At 31.4% G+C, this 21,199-nt stretch overlaps 1 protein-coding gene across 4 annotated transcripts in view; it reads right to left on the bottom strand.

The window, feature by feature from the left end:
- Vps39 (vacuolar protein sorting 39) overlaps window positions 1–21,199 on the bottom strand; it is a 150,157-nt gene that overhangs the window by 104,518 nt on the left and 24,440 nt on the right. For all 4 annotated transcript variants that reach the window (XM_085821308.1, XM_085821303.1, XM_085821295.1 and 1 more), the window contains exon 7: window positions 15,304–15,348. In XM_085821308.1, coding sequence (XP_085677434.1) covers window positions 15,304–15,348 — 45 coding nt within the window. The remainder of the gene's footprint in view (window positions 1–15,303; window positions 15,349–21,199) is intronic.

Raw genomic sequence — 21,199 nt, 5'->3', positions numbered from 1 at the left:
TGTGTTATTCATAATTCTACGGTCAAAAATTATAAAGCTAGCAATTTATGTCGACATTACGAAACCAATCATCCTCAGTTTTCTAATCAGTATCCACCAAATTCCAAATTAAGATCAGATAAACTTGCTTCTTTAAAATCAAATTTAAATACACAACAGTCAATTTTGATGACTTTAGCAATCAAGCTGAAGCCAGTTTTGTTATTGCCTGGAATATTGCTTGTGCAAAATGCCCGTATGGAGAGGGAGAGTTTATTAAAAAAAACTTTGAAGATACTCTTAAAAGTTTTAGATCCAAATAATACAGCATTGCACAAAGTTGTTTCGCAAATTCCAATCTCGAGACACACAACTGAACGACGCATAACTGCAATTAAATACATCTCTTGAATATAATTTTAAAAATGATTTGAAGAACTGTATCACATTCAGCTTAGCCCTTGCCGAATCGACAGATATCAAAGATCGTCTGCAATTGGCAGTTTTCATATGTTTTGTTTCACGTGACTTCATTGTTAAAGAATAATTATTAAATTTAGTAGCATTTCAAGAAACAGCCCGTGGTGTGGATATTAAAAATGCATTAGATTCTATAATGTAAACTTTTGATGTGCCTCTTAATAAACTTGTAAGCATTGCAACTGATGGAGCTCTGGCAATGCTGGGTAAAAAAAAAAAAAAAAATTGGTCTTATTGGACTTTTAAGAGATGATTCTCCAATTCCACAATTCATACCGATTCACTGCATAATTCACCGAAAACATCTCATTACAAAATATTTCAAATATCCTGATGTTATAAAAACAGTGTTACACATTGTAAATTACATTTGCACCAATGCAAAAAAAATCTACAATTCAAAAATTTCCTTGAAGAATTAAAGGACGACATTCATTTCTTTTCTTCCAAATGACATTGATGTCTTTTCCATTGTTAGATGGTTATCTAGCTACAACGTATTAAATCAATTTGTAGATTTGTTTGATCCGATAACTGCATTTCTAAAAGAAAAGGAAATGACTTATTCAGAATTAAACAATGACGATTGGTTACAAGACTTAATGTTTTTGACAGATGTCATGGAACATTTGCAAACACTGAATTTACAATTGCAGGGAAAAGATAAAATAATATCTGACCTCTCACAGTGTATATTTAGTTTTCAAACTAAATTACAACTTTTTCAAAAGGACATTAAAAATAAAACATTTTGTCATTTTCCTCGAATTAAAATATTTGTTCCAATATTAAACAAGAAAAACTGAGTATATATAAAAAAGCTAGAAGGTATATTCACGGAATTCCAAAATAGATTTCAAGACTTGAAATATTTTAAATCGTCTCTTGATTTTTTTCTGAATCCATTTGAAATTAACATAATTCAAAGTGAGTTTTCCATTTCCAATATAATTATGACCCAAAAAGCATCTGGAGAATTAGAATTAATAGAGATGCAAGATCAAGCTCTACAATTAAAATATAAGTCGACGCTGATTACTGAATTTTGGAAATTTGTACCAGAATCGAAGTACTCTGAATTAAAAAAGGTTGCTTGTCAAATTATTTCAATATTCGGAACAATGTACTTATGTTAATCATTTTATTCCACTTTAAAATTCGTGAAATCTAGATACCGATCAGTTATGACTAACCAGCATCTCAAAGAATTACTGACAAGTGCTGTCACCAATTATTCACCAAATTTTAAAGAATTATCAGGATAAGTAAAATAAATGTGTTTAATTTTTAATATTTAAATTTAATACACATATTTTGTACTTTTATTTAAATGTTTTCAATAAATATAATTGCTGTAAAAAATTTTTAATACCTTTTTTGCATACCTTTTAAATTATGTATTTAATTGCAGCTTGCAAAAAATTCCAAATTTTGAAAAATGGCTCGGACTATCAAGGAGCTTGGCCAACCCTGGCATATAGTATATTTGTATCTATGTACATATGCATACATACACATATACATATGTGTGTATTTAGAAGAAAAAACTGAAATATTTGCACTCATGGCCAGATTAATAATCTTCATTTTCATTGACAAACATATTTTAAGATAACACAAACAAATTGGCAAAGTAAGCATGCCTTTTCCGGAAGAACTACATCAGCACGCTTTAGATTTTTGAAATATATGTGAAGATAGATCACAATAGCAAAGAAATAAAGAGAATGCAACATGTCCAAAATGAAAGTTAGGTTTAGAAGGAATTAGTTGAAAACATTCAGGAAGATTTAATCAGCAAAGGCTAATTTTAATTTCTGGATGCCAAATTTGAAACTACTACTGGCTGAACCATTGTTCAAGTGTCTGAACTATTAGCATTACTTAAGAGTCATATAATAGCAGTTAATTTTGAAATTAAAGTTCAGAGTGGTTTATTATAAGCAGTAACTATATTTAGGATAGAAAGGAGAAATAATCAAATTAAATTAGAGAATTAAAGAACTATCACAAATTTGACAGATTACAGTAAAAGCTCCACTATCTAAAAAGCTCAGAAAATGTCAAATGCTGGTGATAAATGAAAATTCCAAATAGCTGAGTGTATAAAATGTGCCACTAATGATAGAAAAGCCAAATAAATGGAAGAAGAAATTTCTGGTCTCAAATTATAAAAGATCATCTTATTTAATATCATTTTGAATATCAAAAGCCTAATCTAAAATTAATAATATTCTATATATAAAACCTATAATAAATAGGAAATATTGTGCAATCTCAGTGTAGGATGTGTAACACTAAAGAATTTTAGGTACTCTTTTGGTTATCTCTCCAACCCTGGCAAGAACCACTTGGTAAAATGTGTTTATCTGGCAGACCACTAATGCTTGCGAGCACATTACGCTACTGGCCAATACTGATACTACATTATGCATCTTGGCGACAGTGTCCTATACGTGTTTCCTAGTTTGATGAATGCTGGATAGTCGGGCATATATACACATACATAAAAAAGTAAAAAGTAAGTTCCAATAAACTGGTTACTAAATCACATACTGAAGACTGCAGAAATTGAATGGTAATAGTTTTAATTAAAAATTAAAAGCAAGTTCAAAAATTATATTCAGATACAGCAAAGTAGAACAAAAAATAAAAATTCTTTAAAATAGGCATAAAATTTATATGTGAAAAAAAGTGTAATTAATAATTTTGTAGTAGAATTAAAACCAAAATAAAACCAAACAAATTTTAAAAAATTGTACTCAAATACAGCAAGGCAGAACAAAAAAGAAATTTATCAAAACATGCAAAACAACCACACCTTAAATTCAAAAAAGTGAAAAAAATTTTTTTTTTTAATATTAAATTAAATGATTCTAGATTTCTTGTGACATCTTCAATCAGGGACATATCACCTTAAGAAAGAAAGGAATACGAGAAAAATATTCTGTTTCTGGTTAAGTTATGTACAATTCAGAAATATTTTAGTTAGGAAAAACAAATTAAATTGCATTTGCCAAACCCTAAAATAGGCAGGAAGGGGAAGAAAAAAAGCACTTGACTAAAATTTTAATGATGATAAAGTCAAAATGGAACTTAGCTGCTGCGTGTAGCCAGAGCTAAAGCAAAGAAAAAAAAAATGTACAGTGCAAGTTTGACTATTCAGAAAGCTCCAGTTATATGAAATTTCTGGATAATCAGACACATAAAAATTAAATACACTGTAGAAAAGCCATACATACATATGGAAAATATATTTCCATTCCAAAAATTCATAAAAGTACTTACTTATTTATTATCAAAGCCTAAATTTTAAAAATTATGTACAATTTCAAAAAACAGAATGTATTTCACATGTAAAAGCGGACATATTTATGTACCTCTTAACACATGAAACATCTTAACCAATTATAAAATTCCACTGACCATGAAAGCTGTCAAACACCCTGCCAAACTGGCACTTACCATACTGACAGAAGTTTGAAGGAACAGACAACTCCTTATTTATTCAGATAATCAACAGGCAAATGTTACAGATACAGAACATTAAAAAAATAAATAAATAAATAAATAAAATAAAATAAAATAAAATAAAACTAAAATCTCTTATCATAATTTTTCACATCAAATCACCACTGTTTATACATATTGTGCAAATTAATGCAACTTTTCTTAATGTCAGGATCCAGTAACTTTAAAAATACTCTATTGTATGCTCTCCATAAAAGACAGCTCACATATTTTAACCATTTTTCCAAAATGTGATGGAAAGACAGATAAATACAGTTAACATAGCTTTCTTTACAAAAAACTAAGTTGGCTTATCGAGAATCAATCAAGTTTACACAACAGCATGGCCGCAATTATTTGCGACATCGTACTTATTGGCATTAAATCACATTATCAGGTAACAGATTTTGTTTGTCAAAAATGATATAAAGTGGAACTTGTCTATAAAGGGTGTCCCTATTCCAAAGATAAGGGGATGGAAGGCAGCAACATCATCTAAAAGAGAGCCAAATTGTATTAATATTTTAGATGTTATTTTAGATGCAGGATTTCGAATAGCAGGCCTACACATGCTTTATGATTCCTTTATCAAGTCTCTCATTTGCATACTTTTTATTAAAAACCATTCTAAAACATTTCGGTTAAGTGAATTGAAAAAACATTTCATTACAAACTGAGTTATTATTTTTATTTATGGACTATATACATTAATAATAGTTATTTTCTATTTTATTGACATATTAGTAAATAAGTATAAGCAATGAGGATGGATGTGATATTTGCCATTATTGATTACACGGATACATTTAGTTACAAATCTCATTGGTAAATTAAGGTAAGCAGCAATAGCAGCAAGAACTCCCAAAATTAATGCTATTCCTAGGAAGCAAGCAGGAAAAGGAGCAATTATTGATCACGCGAGGGGAAAGTACATTCTGTCAAAAAAAAGAAGGGGTAGTTCTATACCTCCTGTTCTTCTAGGCCGATTGACAAAATTCAACTTGCATTTTTAATGTCTCAAAAGCGTGACTTAAGATATGTATTAGATTTATATATAGCTTTTTTCTAATATAATAAACATTCTCTATTCATAAAAAGCAAATTTAAAGTTAATTAAGTTTTAAATGAAATTCAATTACAAATAAAATATTAATTATTGCTGCGAACTAATCTACAATATCATTTAAATTCTGAGAGCATATGTAAATCAAGTGCAAGTATCAAAATCTATGAATATATAATAAATGTATAATATATAATTCCAATAAATTTTTTAATCCTTAAAATTTATAAAAATGCTTAAGTGAATAATAGTTGAGCAGGCAGGAGACAGACTTGTCAAGGGGAAGCTGCCTCCAAACCTAACTCTTCAATTATTCAATTCGTGTTTCGTAATCCATGTAGGCAAGGGTAAAATGAAAACTCAAAAACAAAAGTAAAACCAAATGTGGTGAATTAAATGTGGTGAATTTTGGTGAAAAAAAGAAATTTAAACAAGTGCCCCCATAACACAAGACATCCTCAGGATATCCTATTTAAATCACAATGTCCCGGGAAGCAGTTACCATATCGTGAGGATGTTGATTCTAAAATATCCTGAGGACTTCCTAAGTCAACATCCTGAGGATATCCTATTCAAATCTCAATGTCCCGAGATATATGAAGATCTCCTCAGGATGTTGATTTTCAGATATCCTGAGGACTTCGTAAATCAACATCTTAAGGATGTCCTGCTCAAGTCATAATATCCCGGGATATATGAAGATCTCCTGAGGATGTTGTTTCTCAGATGTCTTCAGTACTTACTTTTTATGGAAGCTCATATCTGAAAATATTAACCTTTTAACTGTCATGCCCGAGATAGCGCTGGTGTTCGAAAATGTCACACTGGAGTATTACTCGGGGTAATTTCTTTTTGAGTGCATTGTATTCTTATACCCGAATATATATCGGGAGACGTTTATTTCGACTTCATCTCTTTGTGAAACCCGACTGTATCTCGGGAAAAGTTAATGTGCGCTCAGTTCAAGAGATGACAGCACTTTACTGAAGATTTCAAAGGTTAGAGGTTATAAGTTCTTTGTTTCAAAGTGCATGGGATCTTTTTGTTGTAAAATGACGTCCAGTTCTTTGAAACATTATATAGATGATTTAGATTCTTCAACCGAAGATGAAGGATGTGTGTTTGATGAGCAGTATTCATGATACTTCCACGGTCAGCCTCAAAATAAAAAAGAATGGAGATATACTCAAGCCGAAGATTGTTTCTAATTACAGTCTAACTATGGGTGGTGTAGATCGCTGTGATCAGGAAATATTCTTTCATCCAACAATCCGAAAACGTCAGAAAAAATATTATAAAAAGATATTTTTACATTTACTAGACAAGGTACTCTGGAACTTATATTTGCTCTATAAAAATGTAGTTGGGAAATGTATTACATTTTCAGAATTTCAAATTTAAGTTGTAGTAGAGCTTTTACATAAATATGATGATGCAGCTTCTGGACAAAAGAATGTTGGCTGACCACCTACAATAGATAACCCTGCCCGTCTTACTGAACGACATTTTATATCCCATATTCCTCCTACTCCTGCGAAACGTGAGCCTAAAAGGCAGTGCAAAGTGTGTTGTTCGAAAAAGGATAAAAATGGGAAAAAGATAAGGAAGGAAACACGATTCTGGTGTAGTGATTGTGGAGTTGGTTTGTGCTTGGAAAAGTTTTTCCAGTTGTACCACACAAGACTGAATTACTGAACTACTAATTGGTATTCACTTTTATTTGTTTATTTTTTAGAAAATAATTAATTTTTTTCATTTTTAGAAAATAATGCTCCACTAGAAGCGAACTTTACAAATGCCATGTTGAGTGGCAGCCGCCTCAAGCAAATATGCAGTGGCTACAAAACTTTAAAAATTTTACCCATGTACTTCAAAATATGAATTTTTAACTACTTAAGTATATTTTATTTTTTACTAAACATTTGATTTTTGCAATAAAAAAATTTGACAAACTTTAACTGTCAAGTTATTTTGTTAAGTAGTAAAAGTTAAAGTAACCCTTTTCAGTTAAAGTAACCCTTTAACTGTCAAGTAAAGTAACCTTGTACCACACGCAAGTCATGTTATAAGAATCAAAATCTTACTCTATGGATTACCCATTCTGCATATGAAAATTTAATTATTATGCTTACACTGGTTTTTGTCTTGTATATGTTGGCTGTTAAGTATTAAGTAATAATATTTTCAAATTTTTGTTTTTGTTTCACAGTATCTAGTGATCAGAGTACTTTCTTACAAATTATATGCACGTGTTTTCAGCCGTTTTGAGTTTCATATTGAAAGTGTATTTACGATTAAATTCTAATTGCTACATAATATATTTTGTAAACATTATTTTAGATACTTTTCTAATATCTTTGAACACAAATATTATTTACGTTACAGGTTAGCTCAGAAAATCTTTCACGAAGACATTTATCCTATGAACAGATGGGTATGATGTACATCCATGCCTTATCTGATATTCGAACTTGAGCCCTTCTGTACGGCAATCAGTCACTAATCACTTACCCGTCTCTGAGGCACTAATCAGAAATATCAAGTTATAAAAGTATTCTATTAAATTCATCGATAATTCTTAGCATAGAAATAACTATATTTTGAAACTGCAAAAGAAAAAAGTACTTTTTGATCTGTTACACTATTATATTAATAATGAATGATGTTTAGTGCTGTGCAGTAATAATAATTTTTTTTAACAAACGAAATTTTAGTTTACAGACTCAGTTAAAAACTAGTCTGTACGAGGTTTAACTTGCTTTAATTTGAATTTATAAACAGAAGAATAATTTTATTGGGCTAAAAAATTCATTGCAGTTTCTTCGTTCATTTTCTGGTAAGTTCTTTAATAATGAGAATTAGTCTTTCAAAGCGACTGAGGTAAAAAGTAACTTATTTTTTACCTCTCTGAAATAGGAAAATGAGGTTTAAGATTGAGAAGAACTAACATTAAGTTCTTACTCTCCTCAAACCTCACTTTGCTACCTCTTTAACCATACCAATATTCTTCATTCTTTGCTAAACAAAGCACGAAAAAAATATATCCAGCGCTCTGCAGTCTTATACGTTATGCCGGTAATGCTACATGACTCCTCATAATTTAACAATAATTACTGCTTTATTAATTTATTTGTAACATCCAGAAAATGCAGTAAACATGTTTCTTCAAGGTATATAACACAAAGTTAAATGTTGTTATGAAAACTCAAAATTAGATAATGGATTAAATAAATGTTCAAACTTTAAATTAAAATGATTTAATTTTTAAATTAAATGCGTTCTTTAAACTCAGCAGTTTTATTACTTTATTTTATACTATAACAATTGAAGTTGAAAATCTTAAATGTCTGTTTCCATCACTATCATTGTTCGTAAAACTGCTTTTCAAATTTTCTTTGCTTTTGAGAAACCGAGCTCCGCTCAGAATGTAACACCTCTGAGCACTTTTTCTGTAGCCGATGCCCCAAGAAGATTTCTCTTTTGTTAACGTGGTAGATTTATGTGCAGACCCTTCCTTCTTTGTATCCCCTACAAGGGAAACATCCCTTCACAACAAAGGACGCAGAATGCCCCCAACGGTTTTAATTGCTCCGTAATAGTGATATCCTTGAAGAACCCCACACAGTGGAAAGTACATGTACTTACTTTCTGATTTCCAGAATTCAGCTATTCTGCTAAACGTTAATAGCCGTCGTTCCAAATTCTCTTTCAGTTACGAAACTGACTTGCTGACGCTTACAAGCGTTACATTGAGAGAGTGTGAAAAGTAAAATTCAAAATTTTTCCTTTATTCTACAAAAATGATCAGAACTAAAAAAAATTATCTCACATATCTAAAAGACGGATTTACAGCAGAATAAATCAATGTATATTATCGGATTCGTCAGAAGATGAAGTAGCATTTAATTATGAAAAAAGCCTGTGCCGAATTTTTGCGCTAGCAAATATTCTTTAAGTTCCATTTCAAACTGTGATTCGGAATATGAACTTTTATCTCTCAAGAAGAACTGACTGATGACGATTACCAAAATGATTATCCCATTTTAAGGAATATTCCAAATATAGGACTAATAAATATTCCGTTAGACTTTATGCCCCTTGTGTGCTTAGGAGTAGTACAAAAAATGATTACTATTAGGATAGGCGGAGGCACCTTACAAGCACGATTACCACATAAAAAATGTTGAACTATTTTTTTTTTTTTTTTTTTTTTTAATAACCAGTTTTTAAAGCCTTATGTACCAATTGAATTTGCAAGAAAACCAAGGAACCAATTCTAAAAGAATTGAAACACTGGAAAGCTACAGAATACCGTCAATTTTTACTGTACACTAGCCCACTTATTTTTTTTTTAATTTAACAAAAAGCTATATGATCATTTTTTACTACTTCATATTTTGATTAGACTCTTATGCAAAATACAGAATCAGATGGCAATTGATGAATACACACAGTCTCTATTAAAACTCTTCGTAGTAAATTTTGGGCTTTATTATGAAAAACAGTATATTTCTCATAATGTTCACGGCCTACTGCATATTTGCGAAGACGTAAAAATGTTTGGGCCGTTAGATAATTACAGTGCATTTAAATTTGAAAGTTATATATCTTCTATAAAAAAATTGATTAGAAAATCTTCCGCTCCATTACAACAAATAGCAAGACGAACTCATGAACTGTTTAATCACATTGTAGCCACGAATAATGATTCAATCAACGTAACTGACTTCAGAATTTCAAAATTTACATACATGTGGTCCACTACTTAAAATTTATTAAATGCCTAATTTTATTATTGAATTTTAAAAACAAATTAACTGAAGTCAGAATTGAATTCGTAGAATAATTTAATTATGAATATATCGAAGAATTCAGTTTTGGGCTACTGAATGGTTAAAAATTATGGAAAGATTTTTAATATTTTAAAGCAAAATTTTCTCTTACAATATTTTGTATTAATAATTCATTTCAAGTCTTTTGCTCAGTTTTAGATATATTTACAAATTATTAAATAAATTGAAATTCAAATTAGAAAAATAAATTATATAAATATTCTTAACATTTTTTATTTTTCCATAGTAACCACAGATGGAGGACCTGAGACTGTCTGTGGAAAATAAGAAAGTTTCAGGTTATCACAACACCTTCACACACTTTCACTGGAATATAAAGAAGATTTCTGGGGATATACTGGCATGTAACATTAAGCAGTTGAGAATATGTATTTAAGAGGTTAAAGGGATATTGTAACTAGTATTTCAAAACCTGATAACATCCCATACACTGTCGGTGGGACCTAGATAGGATGTCCTAAGGATATACTGGGATGTGACTCTGGGAGCACTCGGAAGGATGAGTTTAGGAGGAAACTGGGATATTACAGGATGTCCTGAGGATGTAGTAAGTAGGACTTGAAATCCTAATACAGTCAAAAGTCATTAATCCGGACTCGTCGGGACTTCGTTGATTCCGGATTATCGATTTTTCCGGATTATAGATCATCAGTTTAAATCTGGTAAAATGGCATGCAGAAATTATAAAATTAAAAATATGAAACCGTAATTTACGAGATAAAGAATTATGATCTAAAGGGTATCAAAATTTACAAAAAAAAAAGCTTAATATTTATTTGTTTACTTTATTAAACATTTCTTTCAATGTAAGTTGTTTAAGTTGCTTTGTTTTTTATGTGATAATACATTCTCTTTAATTCTATAAACAGACATAATTTCTTGTTCGGTTACAAAGTTGTGCTGTTCAAGTCCTATAATTGCTGTGTCGAGAATACCGACTAATTTGTCAATCGAAATTTTTTCGTTTTCAATAACCTCTGTCACTCTCTTCGCTATCGGGAGCGAATTATAATGAAGATGCATTTGATTTAAATCATATCAAAGACGGAGTACATCGAAATGAAATACTACATTGAGTAAGCAATTATAAGCCAAATAAAATAAAAACATCTGCCCTTAAGATAAGGATAGTGCTGACAGATCAACTTCCAATTCATTGCACGCCGCCCGGCGTTAAAGATAAACAAAGTTTAGATAAACAAACGTTAAAGTTTAGATAAACAAAGCATATGCCTATATCCATTTTTTGCAGCAATTCCACTTTTTGTTTAATGGACTCCGAAAGTTACTTTCGCTTTGTATATCCTTTACATATTAGTAAATATATATCGGAAATTCTATTTGACATAATCGAAAGTTCAAGCTTACTTTTATAAAGTTGCTCTAACAGTCTGCAAAAAATAATAATCCGGATCCAATTCGAAGATTATGGAACAACGCAATCTGCAACATTAACTGAAATAGATAATTAAATAATTTTAGCTTAGCTTATCCCGTCCGTTATACATTAAACGCGCATTCGTAAACGTATTTTGCGCACGCGCAAATGCAAATTCGCAGCGGTAAAGGTCAATGCGACGCATGCGCAGAAAGTTTGTAGCTTTGAGGTCCGGATTATGGGTGTCCAAATTAACGACTTTTGACTGTAACATCCCATATGCTGCCAATGGGACATAGATAGGATGTTTTTAGGATATAATGGGATGTGTTTAGGAGGTTAGTGGGATATCCCGGGATGTCCTGAGGATGTAGTAAGTAGGAGTTCATATCCTAATAACATCCCGCACACTGTCGATGGAATGTCCTGTTAGGATGTCCTGAGGATATCCTGGGATGTGACATTAGGCATTCAAGAGGAGTTGTTTAGGAGGTTCGCGGGATATTCCGGGATGTCCTGAGGATGTGCGCATATCCCGCGAGCAACATCCTCGGGATATCCGAAGGATGTTTTTGTGCTATGTGGATGGAATTTAGAGAAATCAGCAAGTAAAGACTAGAATAATTAAAGTCAATTAAGAGTAGAAAACCAAATTTTTTAGAAAACCAAAGTAATTTAGAAACTTTTGCCTACAAAAAACTTCCTTGACACGAATTATGCAAATAAATCAAAAAGAAACTAGATACTATTTATTAAAAAAACTTTATCTTATATTAGCACCCTCTATTTATAAAGTCAGAAGAAACACATATTAACATAATTTAGTTTGGCATGCTGTTCCACTCTCCAAATCAGAATTTAAATGATATTATAGATTAGTTCACAGCAATAATTAATCTTTCATTTGTAATTAATTTTCATTAAAAATTTAATGAACTTTAAATTTGCTTTTTACGAATAGAGTATGTTTGTTAAATTCAATTTTCATTCCCTGCAGCAATGGCGCAAGAGAATTATTTAAATTTAATATAACTTTACTATATTCTTTTGAAACAATTTTTCTAATATAGGTATTCTGTAACAAAATCAGCATTTTTCTGAAATGACATGCCAATTTTTTCCATATTTCAATTCTATGATTCAAATTTAGAAAATCAGCTCTCAAAATTTTAGCTCCTCAATGTTAATTGAATTTGATATATATTTATTAATACAGTCAAAAGTCTTTAATCCGGACGTCCATAATCCGGAATAATATATAATCCGGACCTCAAAGCTACAAACTTTCTGCACATGCATCAACGCATAATGCGTTAACGCATGCACATAATACCTTTACGCACGCGCATAATACCTTTATGCATGCACGTTTAATGTATAACGAATGGTATAAGCTAAGCTAAAATTATCTAATTATCTATTTCAGTTAATGTTGCAGACAGCATTGTTCCTTAATCTTCTAATTGAATGCGGCTTATTATTTTTTGCAGATTGTTAGAGCAATTTTATAAAAGTAAGCCTGAACTTTCAATTATGTCAAAAAGAATTTCCGATTCTGGAGCTTCCAAAGGATCTACAAAGCGAAAGTATGCTTCGATATCCATCAAACAAAAAGTGGAATTGCTGCAAAAAATGGATAAAGACATATCCTTTGATTCTCTAACCATTCCGAAATATGTTAATCAATTTCACACTGCTCTGCGAGGGAGACGACACGGCGCTCAATGAACTGGAAATTGATTTGTCAGCACTATCCTTATCTTCAGGGCAGATGTTTTTATTTTATTTGGCTTATAATTCTTTGCTAAATGTAGTATTTCATCTCGATGTACTCCGTCTTTGATATGATTTAAATCCAATTCCTCGTCATTATAAATATCACGAATACACATCAAATAGTTTTCTGGTTGGAATTTTCTAATTTTGACTACGCGTAATGTATGCTTTACGCATTCATATGTTGAAAGAAATGCTTAATAAAGTAAACAAATAAATATTAAGCTTTTTTTTTTTTTTGGTAAATTTTGATACCCTTTAGATCATAATTGCTCTTTATCAATTGATCATAATTGCTCTCATCTGCAATGAAAAAAGGTTGCTATAAATTAAGAAGTTCGGGATGTAAATTCTTGGCGAAAACTGTAAAAAATACACCAAGATAAATGTTTGAATTTCTCCGTAAATCTTGCACCAAACTTTACAAAATTTAATATTTAGCCATTATTTCAGTCATAGAATGAAAATATGGAAAACAAATGGCATGTGATTTCAGAAAAATTCCGATCTTGTGTCAAAATACCTGCATTAGAATGATGCTATATATAAATCTAATACATATCGTAAGTTGCGCTTTTCAGACATGAAAAATGCAACTTGAATTTCGTCAATTGGCCCAGTAGAACAGGAGAATTTCGTCAATTGGCCCAGTAGAACAGGAACTATAGAACTGTTTCCCCCTTTTTTCCTCCTTCAGTGTACATATTTGATGATATAGAGGTTGTTAGAATTAAGAAAGTTTTCAGAAGATGTAGGTAACCCTAATGTTTCACTAACAGAAAGATTGTGAAATGATCTTGCAGAATTGGAAATTCTTCTTTCTACACAGTATATATAGCCATAAAAGAGGTACACTCTGAAGAATCAACAGGAGGTGAGAATGGAAGAATGTGATGTTTGTTCTTTCTGAAATGGAGGGTTTATTGCAGAAGGAAACTTTTGTTCAATGAAGAAAAGATAAACTAATTTGTTAGACTATGAGATCTTGCTGGGTTCAATATGTGTAGATCCAAAACACCAAATTTTGTTGGATAACAAACAAATTAAAAAGGCAAAGAAAGCCATCTATGAACTTAAGGATTATTAAGGATGAAGTTATTCTTAATTTGAGTATTCAAATCAGGACAGTCAAACTGCAGACATTGCAACTGAGTCTCTATCATCCTCTTCCAGTGATGAATTAGGGCTTGAGAAATATTCGGATAATATTGAAAGGCTAAGACAAAGTGAATGAAAATAAAGAACCATTTAGATATAAAAATGAAAAAATACAAACAAGATTTCTACATGGCCTTTGAAGAAATAGAGAAATATGAATTGCTCTTGCAAGGCACCTCTTTTAGACTCATAAAAATATATCCTGAAAAGTTAAAAGAAGTAACTCTAACAATAACATCTCTTCCTCCTACTCAAGTCAGTGTTAAAAAGACTATTCTAAGTTCTGAAGTTTATCAAATCGGATGCATGATCCTCTAACAAAGATCTTTCCAAAGCTATACTGTTTCTTAGAAATTACTAATGCCAGTTTTCCATTTCATAATAAATGCTAATAAATATAAGTAATTTGCTATGCCATCAATTTTTTTCTATAACTTCTATTACTTCTTTTATATTAAAAAAATACGCTGTAATCCATGTGTATATATTTACATATATATGAGGGAGTTGGAATCAAAGTCGGAGTCTTTAAAATTCCAGGAGTCGGAGTCGGTCATTTTCCCTACCAACTCCACAGCCCTGGTTTTAGTACTCTTTAATAAACAGTAAAATTATAAATAAAATAATGCTTTTGATATACCTCTTATATCTGTATGAAAGCTCTTTTGATTATGTTGCAGTTTCTGCTAATAATTTAAAAGTTGAAAGAAATTCTACTAGAATATCTTCTGTATAAAATCAAGCTATTTAAAATTATAAAATAATTTCTTTTCTTTTGGCAGATCAGTTCATTCAAAAATTTTCTTTAGTTAAAATTACAGATAAAACGTACTTGCACTGACAATTTTTAAGAAGAAGTAGCATATGTAAATGAAGAACTACTTTATCTGTAATTTTAATAAATTATTGATGTAATTAATATGTACATGCAGAATTTAAACTAAAGAAATAATATTTATAAGAATTTAGTTATATCGAACATTTTTTTTGCTTTCCACCCCCTCCTTTTTTTTTGGGGGGGGGGACAAATAAATTACTGAATTGAAAACATCAAACATCAGTTTTCCCCAAAAAAAATTTCAGAGAAAAATATAGAACATACTTACACTAAACTCTTTAAACTCCATTTTTTTTGCTTTCCAGTAATATAACTATAAAGTAATAAAAATATGTAAACAGACATTATCAATACACAATAAACATAGCTAAAAAAATATGAAAAATAAGTATTTTTCTATACAGAAATCTTAATAAGTACAAGAATATCATATTCATATTGCAATTTATTTTTATGTAGATTTCTACTATAATCTACATATGAATTACTAGAATGTTGAGTACAATCAAATTCTATACATGAATTGGTAAAAGTACCGTAATTTCGCGCGTATAGTCCGCGGACTATCTGTGTTTAAAATGCGAATTTTTGAAGCTGCGGACTATCCACCAGTGCGGATAATACGCTGGTTGTTCACGGTTAAAATCATTGAAATTTAAAAAACATGCTGTCGTGAACTGCCGATGATCAAATATAAAAAAGCGCGAGATTCCAAGAAAACATTCGTACGTATCGTATCGATAGTAAACCATACAGCATGGTGCAGAAGGAATGAGTAGTAGCAAGAAGAGCTCCTAAAATCCAGGCTGGCGCATCAAGCGATGCTGGGATATGAGCACTCACTTAGCGCAACCAGAGTCTTGTATCCCAGTATCCTTCGCACTGCTTTAGCGCAACTGCAGGGAGGGGGAAAAGTAGTTGATGCATCAACTCGGTTTTTAGGAGCCTTAGTAACAAGTACCTGGAGTACGAAAAAAGAGCATGATTCGCTTACTTATAGTGTGGTTTGGCAACATCGAGTGAGTGGGGTCGAAGATCACATTTCATTACCACTTATCACGAGGATAACATGTTGCACAGTATTTTATTTTCGTATTTTGTCTTTCATCTTCGAAAACACTGATGAAACATCGCCGGGGTTTTACTGCTGAGTTTAAACTCAAGGTAGTTGAGAAAGCTGAAAAAGACGGAAATAGAGAAGCGGGCCGTTATTTTGAAGTGGACGAGAAAGCGGTGAGAAATTGGCGCAAACAAAAGGATGTGTTAAAAAGCATCAGAAGAAAGCGATCTAATCGGCATGGAAAAGTAAAATGGACAGCTTTAGAGGAAAATTTACTGAGATGGGTTCTCGACCAAAGAAATGCCGGACACTCCATTTCAATAGTTAAAATTTGTCTCCGAGCAATAGTTAAAGTTTGTCTTCGAGCAAAGTCCATGGCAGAAGAGATGCAGATAACGGATTTCAAGGGAGGAATAAATTGGGTTTACCGCTTCATGCACCGTAAAAACTTGAGAGTTCGCAGCAAAACGACAATGTGTCAGGCTATTCTGGACGACGTAGATAAAAAAAAAGCTTCTTTCCTTCAGTTTACAAGGAAAGTTATTGTAGAAGGGAAGTATTCCCTAAAAAATATTATAAATATGGACGAAGTTCCATTAACATTTAATTGCCCACCGAATCGCACAGTCCATACTTGTGGAGTGAAAATAATATCAATAACAACAACTGGTCAAGAAAAGACCCAATTCACAGTGATGCTCACCTGCTGTGCTGATGGCACAAAGTTGAAGCTGCTCTTAATCTTTTAGAGAAAAACAATTCCCAAGGAAAATTTTCCTCGAAGCGTCGGAATACGGTGCAATGAAAAGGGTTGGTGCAACGAGGACATTATGCTCGAATGGTTTCAAGAAGTTTGGAAGAAGAGAGAAGGTGCCTTTTTCAATTCCAAAGGTGTACTAATTATGGATTCCATGAGGGCACACATAAAAGACAGTGTAAAGGAAGCTAAAAAAAAAAAAAATCGGTGCTGAACTCAGCATTATTCCAGGTGGTTTAACAAAAATCCTGCAACCTCTGGATATTAGCATGAACAAAAGTTTCAAGTCCCACGTACGTGCTTGCTGAGAGATCTGGATGTTGGAAGGTTTACATACTTTCACAAAAGGAGGAAATATGAGACGCGCTTCATACACTGAAGTTGCCGAATGAGTTGATAAATCTTGGAAAAGTGTTAAAGTGTCAACCATCCGATCGGGATTTATAAAAGCCAGGATTGTTAGTGAAAGCGAGGAAATCACTGACAGTGAAGATAGTGATGCTGAAAACGAACTTTCGGACACTCTTCCGAAAATATATTAGAACTGTTTAATTCTGATACCGATGAATCGGACTTTGAAGGTTTTCGTGAATGTAGTAGAATGTGCAATTAATTAATATATGATTAATTAGTAAGCACTGTTTTTTTTTCAGACACTCTTCCGAAAATATATTAGAACTGTTTAATTCTGATACCGATGAATCGGACTTTGAAGGTTTTCATGAATGTAGTAGAATGTGTGATTAATTAATATATGATTAATTAGTAAGCACTGTTTTTTATTTGTATTTAGCATTTTATTTCTGAAGGCATATTAGTAAGTAAGTACTTTTTTTCTATTTATACTTAGTTCTTTGTTTCCAAAATACATTAATATTGCCGTATTAAAAAAACATAATTTCGGACGTATAGTCCGCGGACTATCCGACGATTTTTGAAATTTTTTTCATATAAAATCGTGTCTGCGGACCATATGTGCGAAATTACAGTAGTACAATTTTTATTTTAGGGATTTTAGATAACTAAAGCTCCAGTTATCTGGATCTCTTATTCAAGTCTAATAAAATTAAGTTTATCGTTAATTTGTTTATATTTTTATTATAGTAATATGAAGAAAATACAATATGGCCATTTTTTTAAATACTTTTAAAGTAATTTGCATATCAGCCAAATATATACAAAGAACAGCGATTATAAGAATAAATAATCATACGTTAATTTTATTAGAAAAAACAGTATGCCTATTCTACTGGTCAATGCTTAGTTATAAGTGCTTCTTAAAACAAAACAATAAAATTAAACTAAAGATGAGGTTGCCTGTTAAAGAAATGTTTTTCTTGTAATATAGAATGAAACTGTAATCACTTATTTTTTAACAGCCTTTGGTGTACAATGCATTTTTTGTGGCTGTTTTTTTTTTTTTTTAATATTTGATGTTCATTGTTATCATATTTTTAACTTTTATTATTATTGTTGTTGTTATTGCTGTTTTTATTTATGAGTATTTTCTTAGGCAGTATGATGCTACTTAAGGGAAAAAAGCTCATGAAATAATCCATTCTAATTACACGCAAAATGCATTCCAGTCTATCAGCAATGTCAGATTAAAAAAAAAAAAAAAAAAAGAGTCTTATTCCTTCAAGAATTTGAAATAATTTCAGATTTTCATTTCAGGTTCATTTCAGGTTTTTAAAATAATGACTAACGAAAACAGAAAGAAATTTAATACTTCATTTTATTTTTAAGATAAGAGATATGTTGATCTAGCTCAGTGGTATCCAACCCGTTTTGCCTTAAGGGCTACTTTAAATTTTAGCCGTACCTCGCAGACACCCAGTACTTTATGTTTGGAAAATAACAATTTCATGAAAATATGTAATTTTACTGGATAATTTTGGGTTTCCAAATAATAAGGAAAATTAATAAAAACCTACCAAAAAAAAACTGAAGAAAATCCACTAATAAAAAGGCAAATGCAGTAGCTTCAAACTAGTTTTGCTTCAAATTAGAAAATAAAGAAAAGCATGTACTAATAAACTAACCACTAATTAAAAAAAAAAAAAAAAAAGGGAAAGAAAGAAAGAAGTTGTTAAATTATCAAATATCTCATTATTGCTATTAATGAGATATTTGATTAATATTATTTGGCAATTTATTAAAATATGGCATATGTTCTGATAGACAGCATGCCAGCAAAGGCAACATACTTCTGTACTTGTTTTTACTATTTTAAGCTGTAAAGAAACCTCCTCACAAAGACATGCATGTTGACACAAAGTATGTTTTTGTTTACCTTTGAAAACCAAAATGGCCCACACAACCTTTCATTCAGGCGACCACAACTGCCCTAAATGACCCAAATTCTGATTTGTTTTATCCTCTTTCCTAATGTATGCAGTAGCAGGTGCAGTTTTCCCAAATGCATTGAATCAGTTTAATGCAGACAGCTTGTCCTAAAAGAATTTAATTTAGAAGTCAAACAACAAAAATTTTATATATATTATATTTTATATAAATTATTATATTTTCAAATTTTCACAGGACTAGTTTCGATAGTTTTACCAAACCATCATCCTCAGCTGCAAAAGCGGAAATGAATGAGATAAGATATAATGATTAGATAAGATAAGAAAGCCTCGACAGGAGACAAGCTACTGGCACCATCTGTTCATGAAACCATAACTAAAACATAATTTCTTTAAAGGCCAAAGGCAAAGATAGATTGGAATTAGGGTCGTTAACTAGAACAGAAAGACTTTTTGAATGTGAAATGCCTCTAGAAAATCCAATTCACCAATGGAAGATGTTTTCTGAATAATTTTGGCAGCAGAAAAATTGAAAGTGCGATTTTAAGACCAACAATGTTGGGCAACAGAAGACTTCTGTGTTTCCTTTTTTCTAGCATATGCCTCATATTCCTTAATGCGAAATTTTAAGGCTTTCTTAGTTTGGCCAATGTAAATTAAACCACACTGGCAAGGAATCTTGTAAATACCACAGGAATTAATATCCGGAATGAGGTTCTTAAGTATGGAACTCGGAATTTTATTGATGGGAGAATAAACGACCCAAAAGTTAAATTTCTGCAAAATACGTGCAACTTTATAGCTAACTGATGGAAAAAAGGGAATGACAACAGAATTTTTATAATCTTCTAAAACAAGAGTGTGCCTTTTGATGTGTTGAGATGAGAATTTTTTAACTGCTTGATTAATAATGTTGGGTGAAAAGCCCCTGTCAATACCTATTGCTTAAAAATAATTTAGTTCTTTATCAAGGAATAGTTTGGAGGAGCAAACTTGAAAAGCACAGAAAACATGGGAATAAAATGAAGGTAACTTTTGTTTAATCGCATGACATGATCTGAAGTGTGGTGGAAGGCAAACCGAGGAAGGTTTACGGTAAACCGTAGTACTGAAGTTGGATATGTTACATGTGACCGAATGTCGAGAAATGGAAGAGAATTGCAAGTCTCAAGTTCAAAAGTAAACTGAATAGCAGAAACTGAATAGAAACTGAAATTTATTCTCTCATCAATAAAATTCCGAGTTCCATACTCAAGGACCCCATTCCGGATATTAATTCCTAGGGTATTTATAGGATTCCTTGCCAGTGTGGTTTAATTTACATTGGCCAAACTAAGAGAGCCTTAAAATTTCATGTCAAGGAACATGAGGCATATGTTAGAAAAAAGGAAACACAGAAGTCTTCAGTTGCTAAACATTGTTGGTCCGAAAATCACACTTTCAATTTTTCTGCTGCTAAAATTATTCAAAAAACATCTTCCATTGGTGAACTGGATTTTCTAAACGCATTTCACATTAAAAAAAAATCTTTCTGTTCTCGTTAACGAACCTAATTCCAATCCATCTTTGCCTTCAGCCTTTAAAGAAATTATCTTTTAGTTCTGATTTCATCAACAGATGGCACCAGTAGCTTATCTCCTACCCAGGCTTTCTTATCTTATCTTGTTAATTTCCGCTTTTGCAGCTGAGGATGATGGTTCGGTAAAACCATTGAAACTAGTCCAGTGAAAATTTAAAAATATAACGCTGAGTTCTGTTGTTTGACTTCTAAATTAATATTTGTTTGCTGTGTTATTGTATCTTAACTAAAAGAATTTATGTGAGGTTTCGTATCTGTATTTGTTAGAAGAAGAAAAGGATTTCATTTGAAATCTTCACTCTTGTTTGTGCACTAATGGATGGGGTGGGAAGGAAATTGCTGTGACTCTCAAAAACCATTTCGGATGGTTCAGTATTTTAACATACAGATAAGAGAAGGGTTTGTTTTTCAAAGAGTTAATACAGTCCATAAGTCTAAAAACTTCATCACTTTTATTTTCTA

The sequence above is a fragment of the Stegodyphus dumicola genome, chromosome 1 (genome assembly GCF_044657685.1).
Source record: "Stegodyphus dumicola isolate Sdum_Otavi_A_Nest chromosome 1, ASM4465768v1".
NCBI lineage: Eukaryota > Metazoa > Arthropoda > Arachnida > Araneae > Eresidae > Stegodyphus > Stegodyphus dumicola.
Note: the sequence above shows the minus strand (reverse complement) of the source record. Positions and strands in the feature narration are given on the sequence as shown.